A 23653-nucleotide genomic window follows, 5' to 3' on the forward strand; every position below is an offset into this window, starting at 1 on the left:
ATACTTTAACATCAATGGAAAATTGAATTACTTAAGTAAAATTACATGTAAGCTTGTTATTATGATATATCTAACTCAATTATATCATTTATGGAGAAGATTTATCACCTGCTTAGCCTTCAATACTTACCATGCTTTCATTTAATTAAATTAAAACATGTAAATGTTAAAGCTATTGATTGAACCTCTCTAACTTGTGAAAAAGAGCTCATCATAATATAAATAAACTACTTCTGATTCTTAATATGAAAATTCGTTGGAATTTTTTTATATATTAAATATAAGACTAAAAATTATTTTTCTTTATCATATTTATTTATTTTTTCTCAAAATAATAGCAATAGTGATTACACATTTTAAAGTTTTTATGAAAGGATAGTTCCAACATACTTGATTGAAGAGGATATTTTAGAGAGACTAACACATATTTGTGACAAATAATCAACTTAACTAATTTTTTTTATATCTCCAAATTAGTTATCTAACTCTTGTGTTAAAGATCAGAGGTAGTATATAAAATTTTAGATTCCTTGATTTGATTAAAAGTACAAACTAGTGATCCCGTTATTGATTGAACCTCTCTAACTTATGATTTGTGACTATCATATGGTTGTGTTTGTTCCCAAATTAGAAATTAATTTTTTATTGAAGTAGAAAAATCTCTCAGGCCTCCTTTTTGTTGATGTAATTGAACGGTTTTATTTCTCATTTTGAGAAGACACACGGAAATTTTCCAAATCTAAAAGTGATTTTTTTTTTACCAGCAATCTAGAAGTAAAGTAATAATTGAAAACAAAAAAAGAGAGTTACACGTAGATGGAATTCAGTCACGGGATTCAAGGAACACGACGAATACGATATTCCAAGGATCCCAAGAAGAAAGAGAGTACTTTGTCTCTATTCTTGATATAAAATCTAGTTTAACTTTTGATTTAGTTATAAATATAATACTTTAATATATTTTGTTTTTTATATTTATCTATTTTTTTAAAGTAGTTTTTGTAGTAGTTACATACGTTAAGTGTTCAATCAAATAATAGTTTTAGCTAATACATGATTTGTAAAGATATTTAAAAAAAAATCCAATTATTACAAATAATTAAAGCAACAAGAGGGATAGAAGGAGAGTAAAATAAAGCCTGCAAATTCCGAGTAAAGTGAGAATCATCAAAGTGAAATTTCCCTTTGTTGCGCTGTCCATTGTTGACTAGTAGCGGTTGGGAGTAATATTGAAGATTGAGGATGGTTTGTTTGGGTATGAAGAAAGTAGAATCAGTGAATTGCTTTTGAAACATAACCATATATATATATATGTATATGTGTGCGTATATCATTGCGCACACACGCAATCTCATCCATGGCTACACTACCGACGGATCTGGATCCACTTGTTCGTGAACGCTGGTTGAGATTACCGCCTTTTTATGGGACGCTGTCTACCAAACATACCTTCCTGCTCGTTATTACTTGTCTGGCATGCTCGTGTGTTTCTTTTGAGTGCATGGTTAAAACAGGGAAGGGAGCAAATGAGCGGTTTCAGACGGTGAGAGTGCTCACAGTAGCCTATATTTGGCGTTTGATGCAGTTTATATTGGGGCAAGACAAGGTCCCTCCCCTCTATTACCTACGAAATGTTCTCCCAATCTATGACCTCCCCATCACTGTAGTTTTTGCTGCTTTTTGCTACGTCCTTCCTGTAATTGCGAAATCCCCGGAAGCTAGTTTACTTCTGCATGCTTGTTTTCTGCTCTGGATTGTGTACGAGGTGCGCCATTTCCCCCCTTCTCTTAACAAGCATTGATTATAGGGCCATGACAATTATATCCGTTACCTGCTGTTCACGCATACACTTGACTTCATTGTGCCAGAAATAATAAATATGTTTGTTGCACACAATATTTTCAGTAGTTGAGTCGTCAATATACCTCACTAATGAACATGTTTTTATGAACTTGTTCTGAAATATAATGGTTGCTTCAATGATCATGCATCTGCAGAAACTGAAACAATATATCAGCCCCACCCCAGCCTCTTCTTCCATCACCAAGTTGCTTCATCAACAGAATAATGATGCTGCTAATAATTCAATATCTTCTAACCCATGGGAAACACTGCATGCTTTTCATATTCCACTTATCGACCATTTCACCGTCATCCTCCTGGCGGCGCTATGTGTTGATTTAGGGGTCCAGATTGAAAGCCTGCACGGAACAGGGGCACTGGAATGCTGGAGCCTGTTGCTTCTAATAAAAATTATGTCCTGTCCCATGCCGTCGCCCGTGGGGGTGAAATTCGAGGGCCTTTCCGACCAACACCCACGGAAGGTTATCCTATCTTATCACCTCCCAATTACTGCAGCTATCACTGCTTTTTACGGCATCGTTCGCACATTTCCCAAAGTCTTACTCCTTGCATCATCTATGGATTTAATTTCTCTGGCTTTGGGGCAATGCGAAACACAGGTTTTTACTGGGGCTGCAGAAGTTGGAGCTGTTTCTTCTTTAAACACTGGCTTGGTTCATCAACACAATTATGCTGCTCCTCATTTAGTCTCTTCTGCATCGAATTTTATATTTGATGATCCTAGCGGGGGTGGCGGGTCCTTATCTTTTCATGTTGCCTCTAGCAGGTATGTATACAAGTTGTGGACTAAATTCGTATTTCATCTTATTTTCTCAATATCTTGATTTATTAGCCATAGAAAACATGTACTGTGTTTTCCTAATAAATTGGGTTCTGATCGTCTTCGTCAAATTCAGAGTAAAGTGAGAGTCCGAGTTAATTTAACTTTGAGACGAAAACATTTATTTATTAAAAAGAAAGAGAAAATTCCGTCGCGGTGCTTTGCTTTCTCGACTAGCTGTTAATATGGAGAGAGCAATAGCAGATAAACTATTCAGTAGAACTTAGAAAGGACTTTTTTGCTGTAAGGGTGTTGGGTGTTTAAATAGAAACTAAACTATAATTTTAAAAGTATTTTCATATTATATGAAATAAATATATAAAAAAATTTGACTCGTTGTATAAAAAAATACTTTTAAAAAATATTTTTTCACGTTAGCCAACGCTGCCTTAGAAACTGTGGGATGATAGAAATAGATGCATTTTTTCCAATGCGCCTTTAGCTACTAAAACATTTTACTTTCTGATTGTTCCATTGTTAATCACAAAGCTAACAGCCTTTTGAACCTCATAGATGCGGAAGCTTAGATGGTAGTGCCTTGTAATTTTTTGTACATTCTGTTAATACATTTTCCTACCCACTCAAAAAAAAAAAGACAGGACTTTTAATTTGTGAAATTATTTCACCAGACCAACGGTTTTTTTTTTTTTGGGAACATACACATATCACAGAGATCCTGCAGTCTCATTCGTGGCTGCGCAACTGGGGGATCGGCCTCTTCGTGAATGCCCGTTGAGATTATTAATGCCCTCTACTGCGGAGCTGGTTTCACATTTTGGCTTAGTGATATGTTTTGCTCCAATGGTCCTGGCTAAAACACCGAAGGAAGCACATAAGTTGCTGGAACTGTTTCCCGAGCTCATGGGTTTTGCAGCAGTGCAACTTTCAAAATGTCTGCACGTAAGATGGGCGAAACACGGGAGACCTCACGGCTATTGCCCACGACAGGTTGAACGACTTTATGGCATGACATTTACTGCAATTATTATCTTGTCCATCGTCTTACGTTGGCGTTCCGAATCCTTATTCGTTGCATACGGTCTGGTTTTGCATCTTCTTTTCCTCATCATCAGCACTCTCGACGTATCTGTATCCCTAACAGAGGTAGTCCACGAAATCCAAGTAGGCCATTTCTTCCCTTCTCTTAACAAGCATGGTAGAGCCGCGTCAAAATATGCGTTAGCTGCCTATATATTTCTTAATTATAACCAGAACATAAACTACATACAATGGAAAATCTATTATTTCATCTAATTGCATCATCACAGTACATTGTAGAGTATTTACAGAACTTCTCAAGGTACAATAGCAGGACATGTATTCTAATAACCGAACATGCGTGCTTTCATGAACCTGTTCTGAAATATAATGGTTGCTTCAATGATCAAGCAGGGCGGGGAAGTGGAACAAAATATCAGCCGAACCCCAGCCTCTTCTGTGAAAACTGAGTTTCGTGATCAACAGAATTATGATGTTGCTGCCAGTGCCTGTGTGGCGCAGTGGCATCATAGCCGCCTGTTGGCGGCCTTTAACAGGGTTCGATCCCTGCTCGCAAGGTCTACTTGCCTACTCCAAAAAGAAGAAGAAAAGAATTATGATGTTGCTCATTCAATCTCTTCTGCAACCAACTTTGGCCAACGTGAAAGAGAGGATCCTGCTGGGGCTGCAGAAGCTGGATCTGTTTCTTCGAACATTGATCAACACAATTATGATGATCCTCAATCATTCTCTTCTCCCTCAAATTTTAGAAAAAGGCCAAAACGGGATCCTCCTACTGGGGCTGGTGGATTCGCATCTGTTCGTGCTGCGTCCTCCATGTATTTGGACCTAGTGTTCCTAATCTCATCATTTCTTAGTCAATAATTAATGCATTATTTGGACACTTGTGTAGCCATCAATGTGTTTTGTTTTCCATTCTTGACAGAGTCTTAAGTCCAATACAGGAAGAAGAAGATGATGATGATGCTAATTCAACATCTAATGCCGACAATTTTAGCAGATGGAAAAAGGGGAAAATTATTGGGGCTGGTGGATTTGGGACTGTTTATCTTGCCTATAACAGGTACTTTTTTTTTCCCCCCTTTTCCTTGACTGAGCCTATAACAGGTATGAGTTAACTGAAATTTTGATCTTATCGTCTTAATTTTAATTTCTTATCAAGAAATATGTGTTGGAAGCCTAGCTAATAAGCTGTGAACACTTGCTCGGAGCATAAAAGCCATGTCGTGTTCTTCATTTCTGACAGGAAAACTGAAAAATTATGTGCAGTTAAGGAACTTAAAGACATTTTCAAACCTGAAAATGTAGCATCGATAAAGAAGGTACGTCTTATATATATTACTAAATTTTCTAGTGTGTGCAAATAAAATATAAGAAATTGAGATTAGATTTAGAGTTATAAATTAAAAATTAATTGTAATTAAACTCTGTATTCTTCTCATCATTTTTTCTCTTGAAAAACTTGATACCTTAAAAGAATCAAAATTCTCTTCCTATTACTTTTTCTATTAATTAACAAACATTATAATTCCAAAGGATCCGCATTATGCCATACATAGTTTCTAAATTCAACCAGACCGCAGTGATTATGATGTCATTGCAAGTCAATAAATCCGTTACCAATGTTAAAAAGATGGAGAAAGAAAATTATTTGTCTACGGCGCATTTCACTGTATCAAACATGACTAAAGTATATTTGTGCTTTCAGGAAATCGAAATTCTCAGCAAACTGAAACATTCCAATATTGTGAAGTATTATGACAATGAAATAGTAAGTATTCTCCTGATTTAAGCTGAGGATGAAACTATGCACACAATTACTTAATGACTTGGTTCATGCATAATTAGGTTGGACACCGCATTTGTCTATACATGGAATACATCCAACCAGGTTCATTGAAGAAGTATATATCAGAACAAGGGGTTTTAAATGAACATTTAATTCAAAATTTCACTGCACAAATTCTGTCCGGGTTGATTTACCTGCGTAGCAAAAGAGTAGTGCACAGGTATGTTCCACATGCCTGTATGGAATACGCTAGACATTGTAACACACATATCTTGTAGGATAATTAATTTTTTAACTTATGTTTCAAAATCACACTGAAAATAGGGTTGTCAAAATGATAAGCATATGTTGGGATTGTCTTCCTAAGTAATTTATTGCCCCCGGGACAAAAACACCACTGGCACACATTTCTTCTAATGCAAACAGAGGAGAATTTGGGGGAGGTTCACAAAAACATAGAGGAAGAGAGAGGGGGAAACAGAACAGTGATGGCGGGGGATAGGAGAGACCAAACTAAAGAGGGGGTTAGATCGAGAAATGAAGGGAGAGATAGGACCAGAAAGAGCGGGAATAAGAAGAACTTGAGGAGGATAGAGAGGTACACACATATTTATAGGTTGAGGTTTCCAATTCTCCTGAAGGAAACATCCGCTTGCTCTACCCTTTCCTTTCTATGCCCACTTGCTCGGCCATCATTACAAAAAGAAACCCTACCCACTAATACATGTAATGACTAAACAACCCACTTACAAAATAGGGGAAAAACAGAAAGTAATAAAATATAAAAGTAGGATAGATTTCCTTTATAGGAGGTTTGTTCAAAAAATATATATATATTATTCTTATATTCTATAACTCTCTCATTCTCTCTTTGTTCTTGTGTATGATTATATAGGGACATAAAGCCTGACAATCTGCTTGTCGATTCTAATAACAACTTAAAGCTGGTTGACTTTGGTTTGGCTAAGCATGTAAGTTCTTGGATATCTTGTACAACATGCATTCACGTGACAAAATCAAGGCCATTTGTTTTTGAACATGTTTAGGATCGAGTTTTTGTGTCCCATAGTATTGGTGGTTACTTTTGCCTTTGTGGCCTTTCAAATGCCCTTGGAATTGACATTATAGTCCCAACAGTCAGCAATAACTTAATTGGTTTTTCTGTGTTGTATAGTTAGCAAAATCTGTGGGCAAGCACTCCCAGTTGGGAACTCCATATTATGCAGCGCCAGAGGTATATACTTTCATACTTTACATTATGCGTTACAAAGTATTTCTTAATTAAACTTGGTTCTCATACATACAGGTTCTTCAAAAAATAGAATATAAGAGCTCTCTTGAAGCTTTTGCTGCTGATATATGGAGTTTGGGTTGCGTAATCATTGAAATGTTCTCAGGGGAGCATCCTTGGCCTGGTTTGGAATGGGTAAACACTTGTACACTTCAATATATATATGTGTGTGTGTTTGGAGCTAGCATTGTATTAGATCATACGACCTCTTAATTTGCATATAAGATCAACGAATGTAAGCCTTTGTTATTTTCCGCTATAAAAATTTCTCTAAACATGTGAATCAATAAATATTCTAACCAAACATTTTATTGCTTCACATGTTTAAAGCAATAAAATATTCTAAACAAAATCAACAACTTGTTAGTCAAAATGATAAGCTGTCTGACCCTGTATGGAAGAAAACACCAGTTCAAATGCCTAAAAGCGCACTTGTTAGGAGGATTTTAACTTTAATGCTCTTGGTCTGACAAAGATTAATCTCAAACTCAAAGTGATATGAGAATACTTTAAGTTATACCCAAAATATTCTAATCCCTGTTTTTGCTTTACCCAACAGAAACATGAGACATCTAATCTTGGAACCGTAGACTTCTCAGCATGTGCATAACGCGCAGGGTGTCACTGTAAACAAAGCATATAATAACGTACTCAAAGGACTAGCTAATCTTTAGGTTTGGCGTTAATGCAATAGTGCCTTGGTTAAATGCAAGGACAAGTGAGAAATTAGGGTACATTTTTTCAACAAAGTAATTGTGGAATTATATGAGACATTGTATCCCATATATGGAGCTTACATTTATTAGTTAATTATGTATTTCACTAAAAGAAATTCATTTACTGAGCAGCAACAGGCGTTCTGTAAAGTTTGTATTAATGAGGAACATCCGCCCATACCAGAAGGATTATGCGAAGATGGTAAAGATTTTCTGGAACTCTGCTTCACAAGAGCTCCGGCCCAGCGGCCTTCTGCTGCAGCATTACTACGCCATCCCTTTGTAAAAGCACAAAACAACTTAACTTGCCGATGGAAGAAAGAACAATGATTGATGTTCTACGTTGAAGGTATTGGGACTTTAGTATGATATATATAGCTAAGGTCTTAGTTTATATAACAAGGCACATCTCTTCATTTGTTTTGTGCATAGGAGCATTGTTCGCAAAGAAAGATCAATGTTGCGTGTTTAACGCTGTAGATCTAAAAGAGAGGAATCTTTTAATAGTTCTCAAAGAAAGATCAATGATTTTTTTCTTTAAAAAAAAAAAAAAGAGAGTATGGGGCAGTTCCATAACACGTGCAATGAATAATTCTTTGGAAAATAATAGTTAGGTTTCAAAACTTAAATCTGATAACAGTCCGGTCTCGACAAGCTTTGTTGAAATCGATTTAAATAATTACAGGTAGGAAAGTCTAAGCTGTAAATCAGAAATTATTAGTAGTCTAGTATTAGTATATAATAAGAACAACATACACACACTCTCCGAATATTTTGAAGGCATACTTTTATATACATATTATTTTTATTTATGAATATTAAAAAGATTTCTCATCATTTTAAAAATAATTTCATTTATGAAACAATTCATGATGGGGGTAATGGTAATTTGTGGAGCCAATCAAGCAATGCTCCTGGCCAGGAAGACTCTCCTATCAAGAAGGTGGAAATAGCAAATGGATTGCAACACTTATCTAACTTGTGGGTTTCCCTATACTTCTCCCATTTTATACTATTCCTGCATCCAAACACTCCATTCGCCATAATGAAAAGCAACCTGCCGCTTTAACCTTACTGTTTCTACATATTCTCTGATTTTCTCATCAAAATTAGCCTTCAATTCCTCCATCTCCTTCTTCCTCAACTCACAGAAGTTCACACTGTACATCATAAACTCTATTCCTCTTAGCAATCTCCTCCATCCTCCTCGTTCTTCAAACTGATTCTTCTGCAGAATCCAACAGTGAAGTGTCATCAGAAAATAAGAAGTATGTGATTGGGTTCATAAGCACAGTTGCCACTGCAGCTGTGTATGGATTGATGCTTTCTGTGACACAGCTTGCATTCAGTAAAGTTGTGAAAAGCAAAAGCTTCAAGGACATTTTCGACATGATAGTGCATCCGTCCCTTGTGGCATGTTTGGTAGCAGTGATGGGGCAGTTTGGGCGTGGGGAGTTCGGAGGGTTGAAAGGAGAAATGGAAGGGTATGAAATGGGGAAGGGAAGTTATATGTTGACATTGAACTTCACTGCTATAAACATGGCAAGTTTATGTAGTGGGATGTTTGAGTTTGATTCTGTCTTATTCTTTGTTCTCTAATGCCTTAAACCGCTACATCAATATTTTAAGATAAAACTACTAAAACTTAATTTTAAATGCATGGATGAGTTATGAGGACTGTTTTTTTTTTTGGGGCTAATGAATACATTAAATAGGAGAAACTTGGGGTTGTGTCAATTCAAAGTTATAATAAAATAAATAAATAAATTGATATTATTCATATGTCAAAAAAGGGTTTCAAGACTGTTCTCCGGGGGATGCTGAACTCCACCGACATTCAACGTGGTGACCAAGTCAATGGAAAATTATTTTCTAACAGTGCTGGAACGAGAATTTCCTAGAGAGTTGACATTGGTGGATTTTTTTCTTCACCCACATTATTTTAAGCGTAGCCAAGCTCAAGATCTTTAAGATCCTTTGTCTTAGAATTAATTCCTGTTAATAAGACGCAGCTTTCTTTTGTTCTTCTAGAAAAGATTGACATTAATTGTTCAAATTTATTCATATGAATTATTCTCAACATCTTATGCGCTCACACACAAAATAGACATCAATTTCTCATATTCAAAGCATGAAGAAGAGCAGCTCCACGCAGGATGTTCAACTTGATTTAAAAAACGAAGGGGATGACGCAAAATTCAATGTCCGAAAATAGCACACATTATGTGGTTCAAAATTAACACATCCTCTTTTAAGATTGAGAAATTGACTAAACTAAAGGAGGGGGAAAACGAAGATTTGTTGCTTAAAAGTTAAGGCCAAAACATGTTTGTTTACATCAGGTGAATGTCCAAAACCATAACTTTTCAATCCGGGTCTCCATTGTGAAGGATACTTTAATAATGACAAAATTCACCAAAAATTACATTGGCTTGATTAATTACTGTAGAAAAAATTACGGCAGCAGTAGTAAAAGTAGTGAGAAAAGCAGATATTCTCACAAGCTCACACCTTGACAAGAAATGACAAGTTGCTACGCATTAAAAGTAGAAAAAAAAATGACAAGTTGCTACGTGTTAAAAATAGAAAAGAAATGACAAGTTGCATTAATTTATGGGCATATACGTGAACGTTGGTTTCCTCTACAAACACCCTTTCTCTGCTCCTGAATTCCCAACCCAAACAACCTCATCATTGTCACCACCTTCAAATTTCGCCTACCTGCTCCTTGGGTTTCTTGTTTCTTTGTTCTATTTTGGCGCTTTTCCTGTCAAGCTTTGGTCATTTGATGTATCATGTATGCAGATTTACTGGGGGATGCGTGCTGAAGGTTTAATGTCCTCGTCTCTGGTGGTGGTGGGGGTGGAGGAAGAGACTAAGCTCGTGCGGAAGCAGGGCACAGTCACTATTCTGAAGACTATAAGAGGAACGGAGCTTCTACTTTTCCTCCCCTCCCGGCGACGTTTTCTATCTGTAGACATAATTTTCTCCAAGAAATGGCTCTCCCAAAAGAAGACAGCTTCATCCCAAAAGCTTTCACATTCAGAAACCATCGTTGCTTCTGCTCATGGAAAATATGGTAACTGGACAAAGACCAATGGCAGTCAGTACATGCTTGTTGTTGAGAGGATGAGTCAATCTTGTAACAAATCATATCATTCATAATTTACTCTCATTTTCTCCTGTGTTTTTTCTTTTCAATCTTAGATTTTGCAGATTCGTGTGGGAGGACCAGAACTTCGATTGTTCCAGGAGGTATGCAGGATGAAATTTCCACTGCTTCTCTCATCAAGCATGATGCAGAGATGGCCGACAAGCCAGAAGCTGAAATTGATAGATCTGAATCGATTCTAAGTTTGAGAAAGAGTACTGTATGGGGAAATAGGTCACATCTCAGAGCTCGTCTAGCCTCATTCATGGAAGCCACCATGGCTGCAAAACTTGTGGTGGTGGGAGGAGCTCTGGTTTCCTTGATGGCAGTGCTTCTACGGGGCACAATTAATAAGGCCTCAATTTCGTCTCTACTTGGGAATAAGGAGACCCAACACTAACACCTCCCACTGGTTTGCCTCAAATAAGCTTCTCTTTATTGTTCTTGCTGTTTTCCACTTGTTCATGAGTCTCACAGCCCCACAGCTGCCATTGTTTGAACGGATCATGGATGCCATAATTCTGATTCATCTGATTCAACTTCTTATTCCCCTCGTCCCACTGCTATCACCTCTGTTTCCCTACTTGCTCCCAAGAAAGGAGCTCAACCAGGACCAGGTGTGCCATTTCTGCGTTTGTTTCTCCTACAGACAATGACAAATTATTTGTGTTTCTGAGGAATTTGATCTTTGCTGGAAAGAAGATATCAGCTCCATCGAAGGTGGTGGCTTCAATGATGAACCTATCAAGTCTGAGTTGGTCATGCAAGAGCGTGATGCTTCTGCTAATTCAATCTCTCACACCACCAGTTTTAGCAGATGGGAAAAAGGGCAACGCATTGGGGCCTGTGGATATGGGATTATGTTGCCCACAAAAGGTATATGAGTAAACTGAAATTTTGATCTTATTGTCTTAATCTGATGTCTTAGGAAGAAATATGTGTTGAAAGCCGCTTCCTCGGAGCCATAAAAAACATGTTGTCTTCATTTCTGACAGGGAAATCAGAGAGTTAGTTGCAGTTAGGGAACTTAACGACATTTGCGAACGCGAACATGTAGAATCTATTAAAAAGGAACGTCTTGTGTATATTGGACCCTGCAAAAATTCTTTAGGTACGGCCGCGAAATAGTTAATGAGGTATCAAGTCAATTCAATTAAAAAAAGGGAGGAAAAAACAGAGGAGTGCAGAGAAATTCTTCAATTTCAGTCAGTCTCAGTTCGGCAGAAACAATTTCAGAATCCATCATCATCAAGAAAGGACAAAGAGAAAGAAATAAAACAGTGTTAATGTATCTAATCTTCCTCCTCTTCTGAGACGAACCAGCAGCAACTGTATTTCCAGCTCCAAAGTTGTCGGCCAGTCACCTCTCAAGACGTGTTTCCCTCACTACCTACTCTCTTCCCAGTCGTAGTCGAAGAAGAAGAACCCAGAGCAGCTCACCGTCTCTCCCCTCTCGTCGAAGACGATCTCCAGTTCTCCACCCAACCAGTCCGACAGCGTTCCCGGTTCGCGAGCAAAGAAGACGACCTCGTCACCGTCCTGTCTCCCTCAGGCCAGTCGCGACCTCCGCTGCTCACGTCCGTCGAACTCGACTTCCTCCTCCAAGAAGAAGACGATGAACTGTGAAGACCGGTGCCAGACGCCTCCTTTTCCCCGCTCAGTTCAGTCCGTCGCCTCCAAGCTCCAGAGATGTGTGAGAAATAGGAGGGTCATTTTTGTATTTTTGGGTTAATTAGTTTAAGCCCAAATTGCTTTAGATCTGATTACGTTTCTGGTTCTTCTTGACTTTCTTGTATTGTTTGTTATGTCTGCTGGGCTCTATAAAAGGGGTCCAGTGTTGGCTTATTCTATTAAGCCCATTTTGATGTAAATATCAGGTTATGAGATTAATGGAAATAGCTCGTTTCTATGCGTAGTGTGTGTGGTTTCTGGTAGGGCCTAATGTTTCAACAAGATGAATTTGATTCCCCGTCAACGAACCAGACCAACCAAAACCCACAGTAGCCTTGGATCCAGTTTCCGCACTATCCTAAACTCAAATTCTGGATCATCCATATTTTATTTGATTATTTGGATTCAATTCAATTTATTTATATTTATTTAGAATAATTATTTTAATATGTATATAATTTAAAATAAAGATAATTCTTTAATAATTATTTTTAAAAAATAATTTTTTTATTTACAAATAATTAATTAAAAATTTTAAATTTGAACTGTTCAAATTAGATATAAATAGTCTAGGTTTGATGAATTTAAGATACTCCTCAAAACCCTCAGCTTCCAAGTCCAAACGGTTCGTACTCTCCCCTCCAGCACGTGCAGCACGTGTTTTTTCCTCACGGAGAGGAGGAAGGAAAATGAAGATAAAAGTAGAAAAACAAAATTAAAGAAATAAAAGAAAGGGAATTGAAATAAAATGAACAAAATAAAATAAAATAAATTATTTTTTATATTTCAATTTATTTTTAACTACTTCTATTGTATTTAAAAGCTGTGGTATTTACCATGAAGATCTTCTGGTACTCAAAATTAATTTCTATATTCAACTCTTAAAAATCAATCAAAATTATCGAAATGATAACTCTCCAAATATATTAAAAATATTTTTTAAATATACTGAAAAAAATGGAGAGTTGTCAATACTACTACCATTTCTTCGTCACTAATATTCCTCCACAAGTGAAGTAAAGTATAAGATTTAATTTTAACTGGCTGAATACAATATAAGATAGTAAGAATAAATTCTACAGTACTAAAGTTAATTAAACAAGTAATTAAACATTGTAATCAAACCGTCTTCTCTTCTCATCAATTTTTTCTCTCTTGAAAAACATGATATCTTAAATGAATCCAAATTCTCTTTGGACCATTTTCTTATATAAAATAATGAACACTATATATAACTTCAAACAAAGTTGATTTATGTGTTTTCAAGAAATCAAAATTCTCAGCCAACTGGAACATCCAAACATTCTGAAGTATTATGGCAATGAAATAGTAAGTACTCTCCTACGTTAAGCTGATGAGGGAACTGTGTACACAATTAATTAATCACTTACTGGTTCATGCATAGTTAGATTGGATACCACATTTTTCTATTCATGAAACACATCGAACCAGGTTCACTAAAAAAATATATCTCGGAAGAGAAGGGGTTTACTTGAACCTTTAATTCGAAATTTCACCAAACAAATTCTCTCTGGGTTGGATTACCTGTGTAATAAAAGAGTTGTTCACAGGTATAATCCCTCCTTACATGGAATACTGCATGAGTTTTGGTCATCATAACACACATCCTGTGTATTGGGATTGTAATGATTAATTTATTCCCCCCACCTCTCATTCTTTCTTTCTTTTTTTATATGTATGATTGTATAGGGACATAACGCCGGACAATCTACTTGTCGATTCTAACAACATAGTAAAGCTAGTTGACTTCGGTTTGGCTAAGCATGTAAGTTCTTGGATATCTTGTACAACATGCATTCACGTGACAAAATCGAGGCCACTGATTTTTGAACTCGAGATGGTGTTTCATGTTTAGGATATCACTACAAAAAAACTGACTTTCAGTGGTGACAAAAAGTCGCAGCCAAAAGTTTTCAGTGGCGACTTGTTGTCACTGAAAAGTCGTTGCCGTAGCAACCATGGCTGAAAACTTTCAGTGGGGACAAAAAAAGTCACCGCTGAAAGACACTTTTGGCAGTGACGTTCTTGTCGCCATTGAAAGAACTTTTAGCAGTGACAATCTGTCGTCACCAAAAGTGACTTTCAGCGGTGACTCTTTTTGTCGCCATTAAAAGTGATGCCTAAAAAAAATTAGCTATCGATGCCATGTCATTGCCACCGACTACCATGTCATCACTGGCCACCTCCACCTCATCGTTGTCGAGCAACACGTCATCACCGACCAAGTGCCATGTCATCACTAGCCACCTCCATGTCATCGTCGGCCGCCCCCACGTCATTGCCACATCACCACTCTCATGCCACATCACTCCTTCCCACCACATCACCACCCAAATATTTTCACCTTAAATGTGTCTTCTTCAAAGTTTGAACTCGTGACTACCTCTTTTTGTGTCCAATCTTCTAGCCGTTGAGCTAGACTGAATTTGTTTATTACTATTGTAAAATAAAATATATATTATTATATTATACTTTCAGCGGCGATATTAGAAAGTCGCTGCTAAAAGTCTAGTCACCGCTGAAAGTCTACTTTTGATGGCAACCCTAGAAAGTCGCCACTGAAAATGAACCCTTCAGTGATGACATCACTATCGAAGGTCTAATATTCAGCGGCGACAAAAAATCTTACTTTTAGCAGTGACTTTTTATTGTCGCTGCTGAAAGTCTTTTTTTGTTGCCTTTGAAAGCCGTCAACTAAAGTTTTTTTTTTTTTTTTTTGTGTGTAGAGGATGAGTATGTGTGTCCCACAGTATTGGTGGTTAATTATTTGTGGCCTTTTAAATGCTATGATAGTCCCAAGAGTCAGCAATAGTGATGACTTAAATGGGCTTTTTTGTGTTGAATAGCTAGGAGAATCTGTGGACCAGCACTCCACGTCGGGAACTCCATATTATGCAGCCCCAGAGGTACATATTTTCAAACTCTACATTATGTGTCACAAATTAAAGTATTTCTTAATAGACTTGTTTAATTTCTCATATATACAGGTTATAAGAGCTGGCGCGAAGCTTCTGCTGCTGATATATGGAGTTTGGGTTGTGTAATCATTGAAATGTTCACAGGGGAGCATCCTTGGCCTCATGCTGATCCGGTAAACACTTTTACACTTCTATGTATATATAGAGCGAACATTGCATTAGATAATATATATATATATATATATATATATATGACTTCTTAATTTGCATATATAAGATCAAAGAATGCAAGTCTCTGTTATTTTATGCTTTAAACAAATGAAGCAAAAACAAAGCACATAATGTACTGTAAGGACTAGCCAATCTTTAGGTCTAGCGTTAATGAAGTAGTGCCTTGGTTAAATGCAAGGGCAATAAGTGAGAAATTTGGGTATTAAGTATATGAAACATTGCATCCCATATATGGATCTTTCATTTATTTGTTAATTTAGTATATAACTAAAACAAACTCATTTACTGAGCAGGTGCGGGCTTACTATAAAATTTGTGTTGATCATCAACATCCGCCCATACCAGAAGAGTTGAGCCAAGAGGGTAAAGATTTTCTTCAACTCTGCTTCCTAGCTCCAGACGAGCGGCCTTCTGCTGCAGCATTGCGAGAGCATCCCTTTGCAAAAGCACAGACAACTTAGCTTGCTGATGGAAGAAAATACAAGGCTTGATAACGTTGGGAGTATTGGGAGATTTTAGTATGACATATATATAGCTAAAGCCTTAATTAGTCTATATAAGAAGGGGAGGGGGTGTCTGATGCACCCTCTAATGCCTTCCTTGCTACCCCTTCATTTTGGCTTCCTTTCCAAATGTCTTTTGGTCATCATCTTCTACATAAAATGAGTGATATTTTGATATTTTATGAGCAAAAAATGGTACAGTTTTTAATTTTTTACGATTTTTCAAATATTCCACATAAAATATGTAGTTTCTTTTTAATTTAGAGTATTTTTCTTTGAAAAATCATAACAAAATTGAAAACTATTGTATTATTTTTTGTCCATGAGATATCAGTGTCACTTTTTGTAGAATTTAATGACCAAAAGAAATAAGAAGAAAATATTTGAGAAGGGAGGCAAAATGAAAGGGCAAGAAGAATGGCATTAGAGGGGGTACAACAGACACCCCTAAGAAGGGTCGTCTCTTCAATAATTTTGTGCATAGCAGGAGCATTATTCTTCATAAAATCTTCATTCTTTCCTCAAGAATTTGTATATCGATCTCTATCTTCAATTTCAACAGAAGATCGATTTGGTAAATGGCTGCTGTTTTGTCATCTTTTGTTACTGTTATTCTGCCAACTTAATTACATTTAGAGTTCAAATAACTTAGTCCCATCTTTTAGTTTGCAGATACATAATTAAGGAGACACAAAACTAACCGACCAGAAAGTTAATTACAAGTATTTGTGTATGCCTAGCTCCCTCAGCATACTATTAATGGCTCCCGCGTACTTTACGTGTGTTTCGTTGCATGTCCATGCAGACGTGAATATTCATAATTAAGTATTGAATGTAGAACCTACCATGTATATCAGAACGCACGTGGAATGATGAAACAGTTCAGTTGAATATGGCTTTTTATGGGCAGTCGCAGGTAGAAAATGGCTACTTGACGTTTGAATTAATGACTCTGTCGTATCATTTTCTTCTTTATTGGTCAAGGTTCTGACTCAGTCCAATTAATTTTAATATATACATTTTTTTTATTTCTTTGAAGTTTGAAAGTGGCATTGTCTTGGAATTTTTTTTACCTACAGAAGGATCTTGGGCAGTTCCATAACACGGGCAAGGAATTAATTTGTTGGGAAAATATTAGGAACAATAATAGTTTAAGTTTCAAAACTTAAATCTTATAACGGTCCGGTCTCAACAAATTTTATTGAATATTAACTTAGAATCGATTTAAATAATTACGAGTATTTTTTGGCCAAAAATAATTACAAGAATGAAAGTCTAAGTTGCAAGTCTGATATTAATATTACCATCTGTCATTAATATAAAAGCTAGTTTGACTTTTAATTTGGTCTTAAATATAAAACTCTAATTCACTTTGTCTCTCATATTTATCTATTTTTTCTAAAGTAGTTCTTGTAGTAGTTGCACATGTTAAATGTTTTATCAGATAATAGTTCTAACTAATATACATGATTAGCAAGGGTATTTTAGAAAAAACAATACCTATTTATTACAAGTAACTAACTTAATAAACTTTCTTAATCTACTCAAATTAGTCAACTAGCACTTACAATAAGGATCGAACGTAGTATTACTTTTGCTTCGGATGACTAATTTGTGTAAATTAATGAAATTAGGTAATTTAATTATATAACAAATGTATTTTGGTTTTTCTGAATTTTTCTAGGGAAAATGACCAGAAAATGACTATTGAAATTTAAAATGACAAAATGGGCATGCAAATAATTGAAATCACTAATGCATCCGAAATGGAAAAATGGTGGCAACTGATAATATGGGTATGGAGTTTGAGGCCAAACAATAAGTAGGAGGTGGTCAGTGTTGTTAAATTCATTAGTAGAATTGTCAAATCCTATATTTAAGTTGTCAATGGAGGAAGTGGGTGTGTGCATTTTTTGGGTGTTTCGGAAAGTAAATGAAATTGATTATTGGGGAACTAAAATACTGATTTATGCTTCTTTGCTGCAGGTTAGCAAGCTTTGATGACATCTAACATTAGGTCTAACATTGAGGGGTAATTTTTTGGTGTGAATGGAATGACTTTTGAACCCTTCTTAATTTTTTTGAAGAAGGGTTGATAAGTAGGCTATCTTTTTTGTAAATGATGTTAATTGGGTAGGATATGCTTTGTAATTTAAATGACAAGAAAACATTAAGTGGTACTTTAATGTTAATGTTAACTTGTCATTTGAATATAAGTTATGTAGCTTCTATCATAGGCCTCCTGGTTTTTGGTAAATATTGTCACTTGAGTGATCAATTCCATTATACATATAGTAAAGTCTTAATGTTAATGTAAACATATTATGCTGCTCTTCAGGTGTACTTGTATGCTATTTTGTCAACACATTTTACCATTTGTTTAATTCTTCCAAGAGAGATGGTGGAAGTTGCCAATAGGCATGACTAGAGTGGTTAATTTGATTACAAATGTTATTATTTACATTACAAATATTGTAATTATCATTACCGGGGTAATGAAATTGGCTGAAAATATGTTACTTGGGTTTGAAAGAAACGAGTTGCAAATAGCAATAGCGAGATGGTAACTCTCATTACGAAAATTGTGATTCACATTACAAATATTGTAATTATCATTACCGGGATAGTGAAATTGGCTGAAAATATGTTACTTGGATTTGAAAGAAACGAGTTACGAATGGCAATAGTGAGATGGTAACTCTCATTACGAAAGTTGTAACTCACATTACAAATGTTGTGATTATCATTATTGGGGTAGTGAAATTTGCTGAAACTAGATGTTACTTGGGTTTGAAAGAAATGAGTTGAAATGACAATAGTGAGATGGTAACTCTCATTACGAAAGTTGTAATTCACATTACAAATGTTGTGATTATCATTATCGAAATAGTGAAATTGGCTGAAAATAAATGTTATTTAGGTTTGAAAGAAACAAGTTACAAATGGTAATAGCGAGATGATAACTCTCATTATGAAAGTTGTAATTCACATTACAAATGTTGTGATTATCATTACCGATATAGTGAAATTGGCTCCAAATACATTTTACTTGGATTTGAAAGAAACGAGTTGCAAATGGTACAAAAGTAGTCACTTTCGTTATGAATATTGTTAATCCCATTACTTGTGTAGTGAAATTGGGTCCAAGTAGATGTAATTTGGGGCACAAATAATCGAGTTCCGAATGCCATCACGGAAGTGACAACTTTCATTATGCATGTTGTAATTACAATTACTTGTTTAGTAAAATTATCCCAAAAAAAATTTAAATTAGGCCTACAAATATCATAATATACAACCTACAACCATAAGTCAAATATCTTGACAGTATCTGGATATTGTTTTCACAAGTACTAATTGCTTAATCTACTAATCTTTACTACTATCATTGATTTTTTTCATTGTTACGAAAATTTATTTAAGTCATTATAATTTTTTCCATTGGATTCTTATAATTTTCTCAATTATACTTATTGCTCCTACGCTCATAATTTCTTAATTTGTGAGAGAAATGATATTAGTAACACATATTTGTAACAAATAACGAACTTAACTAATTTTTTATATATCAAAATTAGTTATCTTACTCTTATATTATGATGTTCTCAAATCGGAAATTAATTTTTTAAATTGAAGTTGAAAAATCTCATAGGCCTCCATTTTGTTGATGTAACTGTACGGTTTTATTTTTTTATTTTGAAAAAACACACAGAATTTTTCCAAATCTAAAAGTAAAGTTAATAATTAAAGAAACAAAAAAGAATTTACACGTTGATGGAATTCAATTAAGGGGAATCAAGAAAAATGACGACCATGATATTCAAGGATTCCAAAAAGAAAAAAGTTTGTTCGTTTGTTTTTTTTCCCAAAAAGGGCCAGAGGGAGAATAAATTTCAACCCGCAAATTCGGAGTAAAGTGAGAATCATCGAAGTGGAGTTTGCCTTTGCGGCGCTGTCCATTGTTGACTAGTAGCAGTTGGGAGGAACAAAGAGGGTGGTTTGTTTGCGTATGAAGAAAGCAGAATCAGTGAATTGGTTTTGAAACGTACCCATAAATATATATATATATATATATATATATATATCTCAGCCATCATTCAACACACAAACAATCTCATCCATGGCTACACTACTGATAGATCCACTTGTTCGTGAACGCTGGTTGAGATCACTGCCTCCTTATGAGATGCTGTATATCAAACATAGCTTCCTGGCCGTTATTATTGGTCTGGCATACTTATGTGTTTTCTTCACGTGGCTGGTTGGAGCATATGAGGGGTTTCAGATGGTGAGAGTGCTTGCAGTAGCCTATATTTGGCGTTTGATGCAGTGTACACTTGTGGGGCAAAACAAGGTCCCTCCCCTCTATTACCTGCGAAATGTTCTCCCATTCTATGACCTCCCCATTACTGTGGTTTTTGCTGCTTTTTGCTACGCAATTCCTCTAATTGCCAAATACCCGACAGCTCTCTTATTTCTGGGTGCATGTCTTACGCTCTGGCTCATTATCCTTAACTACAAGGTGCGCCATTTCCTCCCTTCTCTTAACAAGCGTTGTAGTGCCATGTCCATCATATCCATTAGCTGCTATTAACGCATACACTTCACTCCACAACAACACATGTTATACACAATATTCTCAGTAGTTGAGTCATCAATATACTGCACTAATGAACATGCTTTTATGAACTTGTTCTGAAATATAATGGTTGCTTCAATGATCATGCAGCTGCATAAACTGGAACAACATGTCAGCCCCACCCCAGCCTCTTCTTCCATCACCGAGTTGCTTCATATTCGATTTACTGACCATTTCACCATCATCCTCCTGGCAGCGCTATGTGTTGATTTAGGGGTCCAGCTTGAAAGCCTGAACGAAACATGGGCACTGCTATCCTGTTTCCCGTTGCTTATAATAAGCGATGCATGCTGTGCTACGCTGTCGCATATGCGGGGGGAACTCAAGGGCTCTGCCGTCCGTTACCAACGAAAGGTTCTCCTATGTTATCACCTCCCAATTGCTGCAGCTATCGCTGTTTTTTACGGCATCGTTCGCACATTTCCCAAAAGCTTACTCCTTGCATCATCTATATATTTAATTTCTCTGGCCAGGCGCCAATATGAAACAGAGGTTCTTACTGGGGCTGCGGAAGTTGGAGCTGTTTCTTCTTTAAACACTGACTTGGTTCATGAACACAATTATGATGTTCCTCATTCAGTCTCTTCTACCTCGAATTTTATATGTGATGACCCTACTGGGGATGGGGGGTCCATATCTGTTCGTGTTGCTTCTAGCAGGTATGTACATAAGTCTTGGACTAAATTCGTATTTTCATCTTATTTTCTCAATATCTTGATTTATTAGCCATAGAAAACATGTATTGTGTTTTCCTAATAAATTGGGTTCTGATCGTCTTCGTCAAATTCAGAGTGAAGTGCGAGTCCGAGTTAACTTAACTTTGAGAGGAAAACATTTGTTTATTAAAAAGAAAGAGAAAATTCCGTCGCGCCGCTTTGCTTTGTTGACTAGCTGTTAATATGGAGAGAGCAATAGCAGATAAGCGATTCAGTAGAACTTAGAAAGGACATTTTTTCGGTAGAACTTAGGGGATGTTTGGATGGAAACCAAACTATGGTTTTAAAAGTATTTTTACGGTAGACGAAATAAATATACAGAGGAATTTGTCTCATTGTGTGAAAAAGTAGTTTTCAAAAATATTTTTTCATACTAGCAAACACCCCTTAGAAACTGTGGGATAATAGAAATAGATGCATTTTTTCCTACTGACAACATTTTAGTTTCTCTTTGTTCCATTGTCAATCACACCATCAAAGCTAACAGCCTTTTGAACCTCATAGATGCTGAAGCTCAGATGGTAGTGCCTTGTATTTTTTGTACATTCTGTTAATACATTTTCCGTCCCACTAAAAAAAAAAAGAAGAAAGAAAGAAAAAGAAAGGATTTTTAATTTGCTAAATTATTTCACCAGACCAACGGTCTTTTTCTTTTTTTGGAAAAAATACACATATCTCAGAGATCCTCTAGTCTCATTCGTGGCTGCACAAGTGCGGGATCGGCCTCTTCATGAACGCCTGTTGAGATTATTAATGCCTTCTACTGCGACGCTGGTTTCTATTTTCCTCTATGTGATATGTTTTGCTCCAGTGATCCTGGATAAAAGACCCGGGGAAACAGATAAGTTCCTGGAACTGTTACCTGAGCTCACAGGTGTTGGAGTAGTGCAACTTTCAAAATGTATGTACATAAGATGGGCGAAATACAAGAGACCTCACGGCTATTGCTCCCGAGAAGATGAAAGATTTTACTGCATGGCATTTACTGCAATTACTGTTTTGTCCGTCGTCTTACGCTCATATTCCAAGTCCTTATCCGTTGCATACGGTCTGGTTTTGCATCTTCTGCATCTCATCCTTAACTCTCTCGACTTATATGTGTCCCCGAGAGAGGCAGTCCACGAAATCCAGGTGGGTCATGGCTCATTTCTTCCCTTCTCTTAACAAGCATTGTAGAGCCATGTCAATCATATACGTTAGCTGCCTATATATTTCTTAATTATAACCAGAACATTAAGTGCATAAAGTGGAGAAAATCTGTTATTTCATCTCATTGCATCAATGCAGTACATTGTTAGAGTATTTACAGAACTTCTCAGGGTAAAATAGCAGGGCATGTATTCTAATAACCCAATAATTTAGAGCATAAATTTTTGTCTTATATGATTTTGCTGAGTAGGGATTGTACGCTGGTTAGTATATATTAGTCATTGAGCCACAACAATACTTGTGTTATGGACAATTTCTTGAGTTGATTCATAAACATACTTTACTGATGAACATGCATGCTTTTATGAGCTTGTTCTGAAATATAATGGTTGCTTCAATGGTTAAGCATGGCGTGGAACCGGAACAAAATGTCAGCCGTACCCATGCCTCTTCTTTGAACACTGAGCTGCTTGATCAACAGAATTATGATGTTGCTCATTCAGTCTCTTCTACCACCAACTTTAGCCCATGTGAAACAGAGGATCCTACAGGGACTGCAGAAGTTGGAGCTGTTTCTTTGAACATTGATGAATCGGCTGATCAACGCAATTACGATGATCCTCAGTTATTCTCTTCTCCCTCAAATTTTAGCCAAAGGCGAAAATGGGATCCTCCTACAGGGGATTGTGGATTCGCATCTGTTCATGTTGCCTCTCACAGGCATGTATACAATTCTCAGCCTTAATTCATATATTGATCTTATTTTCTTAATCTGATCATTTATTGGTCAGTAGTTAATGCATTGTGTGGACACTTGCGTAGACATCAATGTGTTGTGTTTTGGCCATTCTTGACAGAGTAACCAGAGTCCCAAGTGCAGTAGAAGAAGGAGAAGAAGATGACGCTAATTCAACCTCTGATGCCGCCAATTTTAGCATATGGGAAAAAGGGGAAATTATTGGAGTTGGTGGATATGGGACTGTTTACGTTGCCTATAACAGGCATGAGTACACTGAAATTTTGATCTTATCATCTTAATATTAATTTCTTATTAAGAACAATGTGTTGGAAGCCTAGCTAATAAGCCGTAAACACTTGCTTGAAGCATATAAGCCATGTTGTGTTCATTTCTGACAGGGAAATCAAAACATTATGTGCAGTTAAGGAACTTAAAGA

At 36.3% G+C, this 23653-nt stretch overlaps 4 protein-coding genes and 1 long non-coding RNA gene across 5 annotated transcripts; all 5 read left to right on the top strand.

The window, feature by feature from the left end:
- The first annotated feature begins 1357 nt into the window (after window positions 1-1357).
- On the top strand, window positions 1358-5933 carry LOC114713651 (uncharacterized). Its single transcript, XM_028898320.1, has 8 exons — window positions 1358-1765; window positions 1998-2629; window positions 3355-3787; window positions 4076-4500; window positions 4608-4745; window positions 4929-5004; window positions 5391-5453; window positions 5531-5933. The coding sequence occupies exons 1-8, from the start codon at window positions 1358-1360 to the stop codon at window positions 5747-5749; spliced, it is 2394 nt and encodes a 797-aa protein (XP_028754153.1). The 3' UTR covers window positions 5750-5933.
- A 26-nt stretch (window positions 5934-5959) lies between these two features.
- LOC114713660 (mitogen-activated protein kinase kinase kinase 5-like) lies at window positions 5960-7897 on the top strand. The gene is made up of 5 exons (XM_028898328.1): window positions 5960-6069; window positions 6367-6442; window positions 6646-6705; window positions 6778-6897; window positions 7611-7897. The coding sequence occupies exons 1-5, from the start codon at window positions 5960-5962 to the stop codon at window positions 7806-7808; spliced, it is 564 nt and encodes a 187-aa protein (XP_028754161.1). The 3' UTR covers window positions 7809-7897.
- Window positions 7812-9077, top strand: LOC114713668 (probable purine permease 6). Its single transcript, XM_028898339.1, has 2 exons — window positions 7812-7827; window positions 8668-9077. Exons 1-2 carry the CDS (start codon window positions 7812-7814, stop codon window positions 9075-9077), a joined length of 426 nt encoding a protein of 141 aa, XP_028754172.1.
- Window positions 9078-10142: 1065 nt separating this feature from the next.
- Window positions 10143-11033, top strand: LOC114713706 (uncharacterized). The gene is made up of 2 exons (XM_028898387.1): window positions 10143-10581; window positions 10695-11033. The coding sequence occupies exons 1-2, from the start codon at window positions 10278-10280 to the stop codon at window positions 11027-11029; spliced, it is 639 nt and encodes a 212-aa protein (XP_028754220.1). The 5' UTR covers window positions 10143-10277; the 3' UTR covers window positions 11030-11033.
- A 293-nt stretch (window positions 11034-11326) lies between these two features.
- LOC114713726 (uncharacterized) lies at window positions 11327-11791 on the top strand. The gene is made up of 2 exons (XR_003737377.1): window positions 11327-11505; window positions 11625-11791. It is a non-coding gene; the product is annotated as an uncharacterized LOC114713726 (long non-coding RNA).
- The last annotated feature ends 11862 nt before the right edge of the window (window positions 11792-23653 follow it).

Source organism: Neltuma alba, unplaced genomic scaffold (genome assembly GCF_004799145.2).
Source record: "Neltuma alba isolate B1F8T4 unplaced genomic scaffold, ASM479914v2 tig00001900_pilon, whole genome shotgun sequence".
Classification (NCBI taxonomy): Eukaryota; Viridiplantae; Streptophyta; class Magnoliopsida; order Fabales; family Fabaceae; genus Neltuma; species Neltuma alba.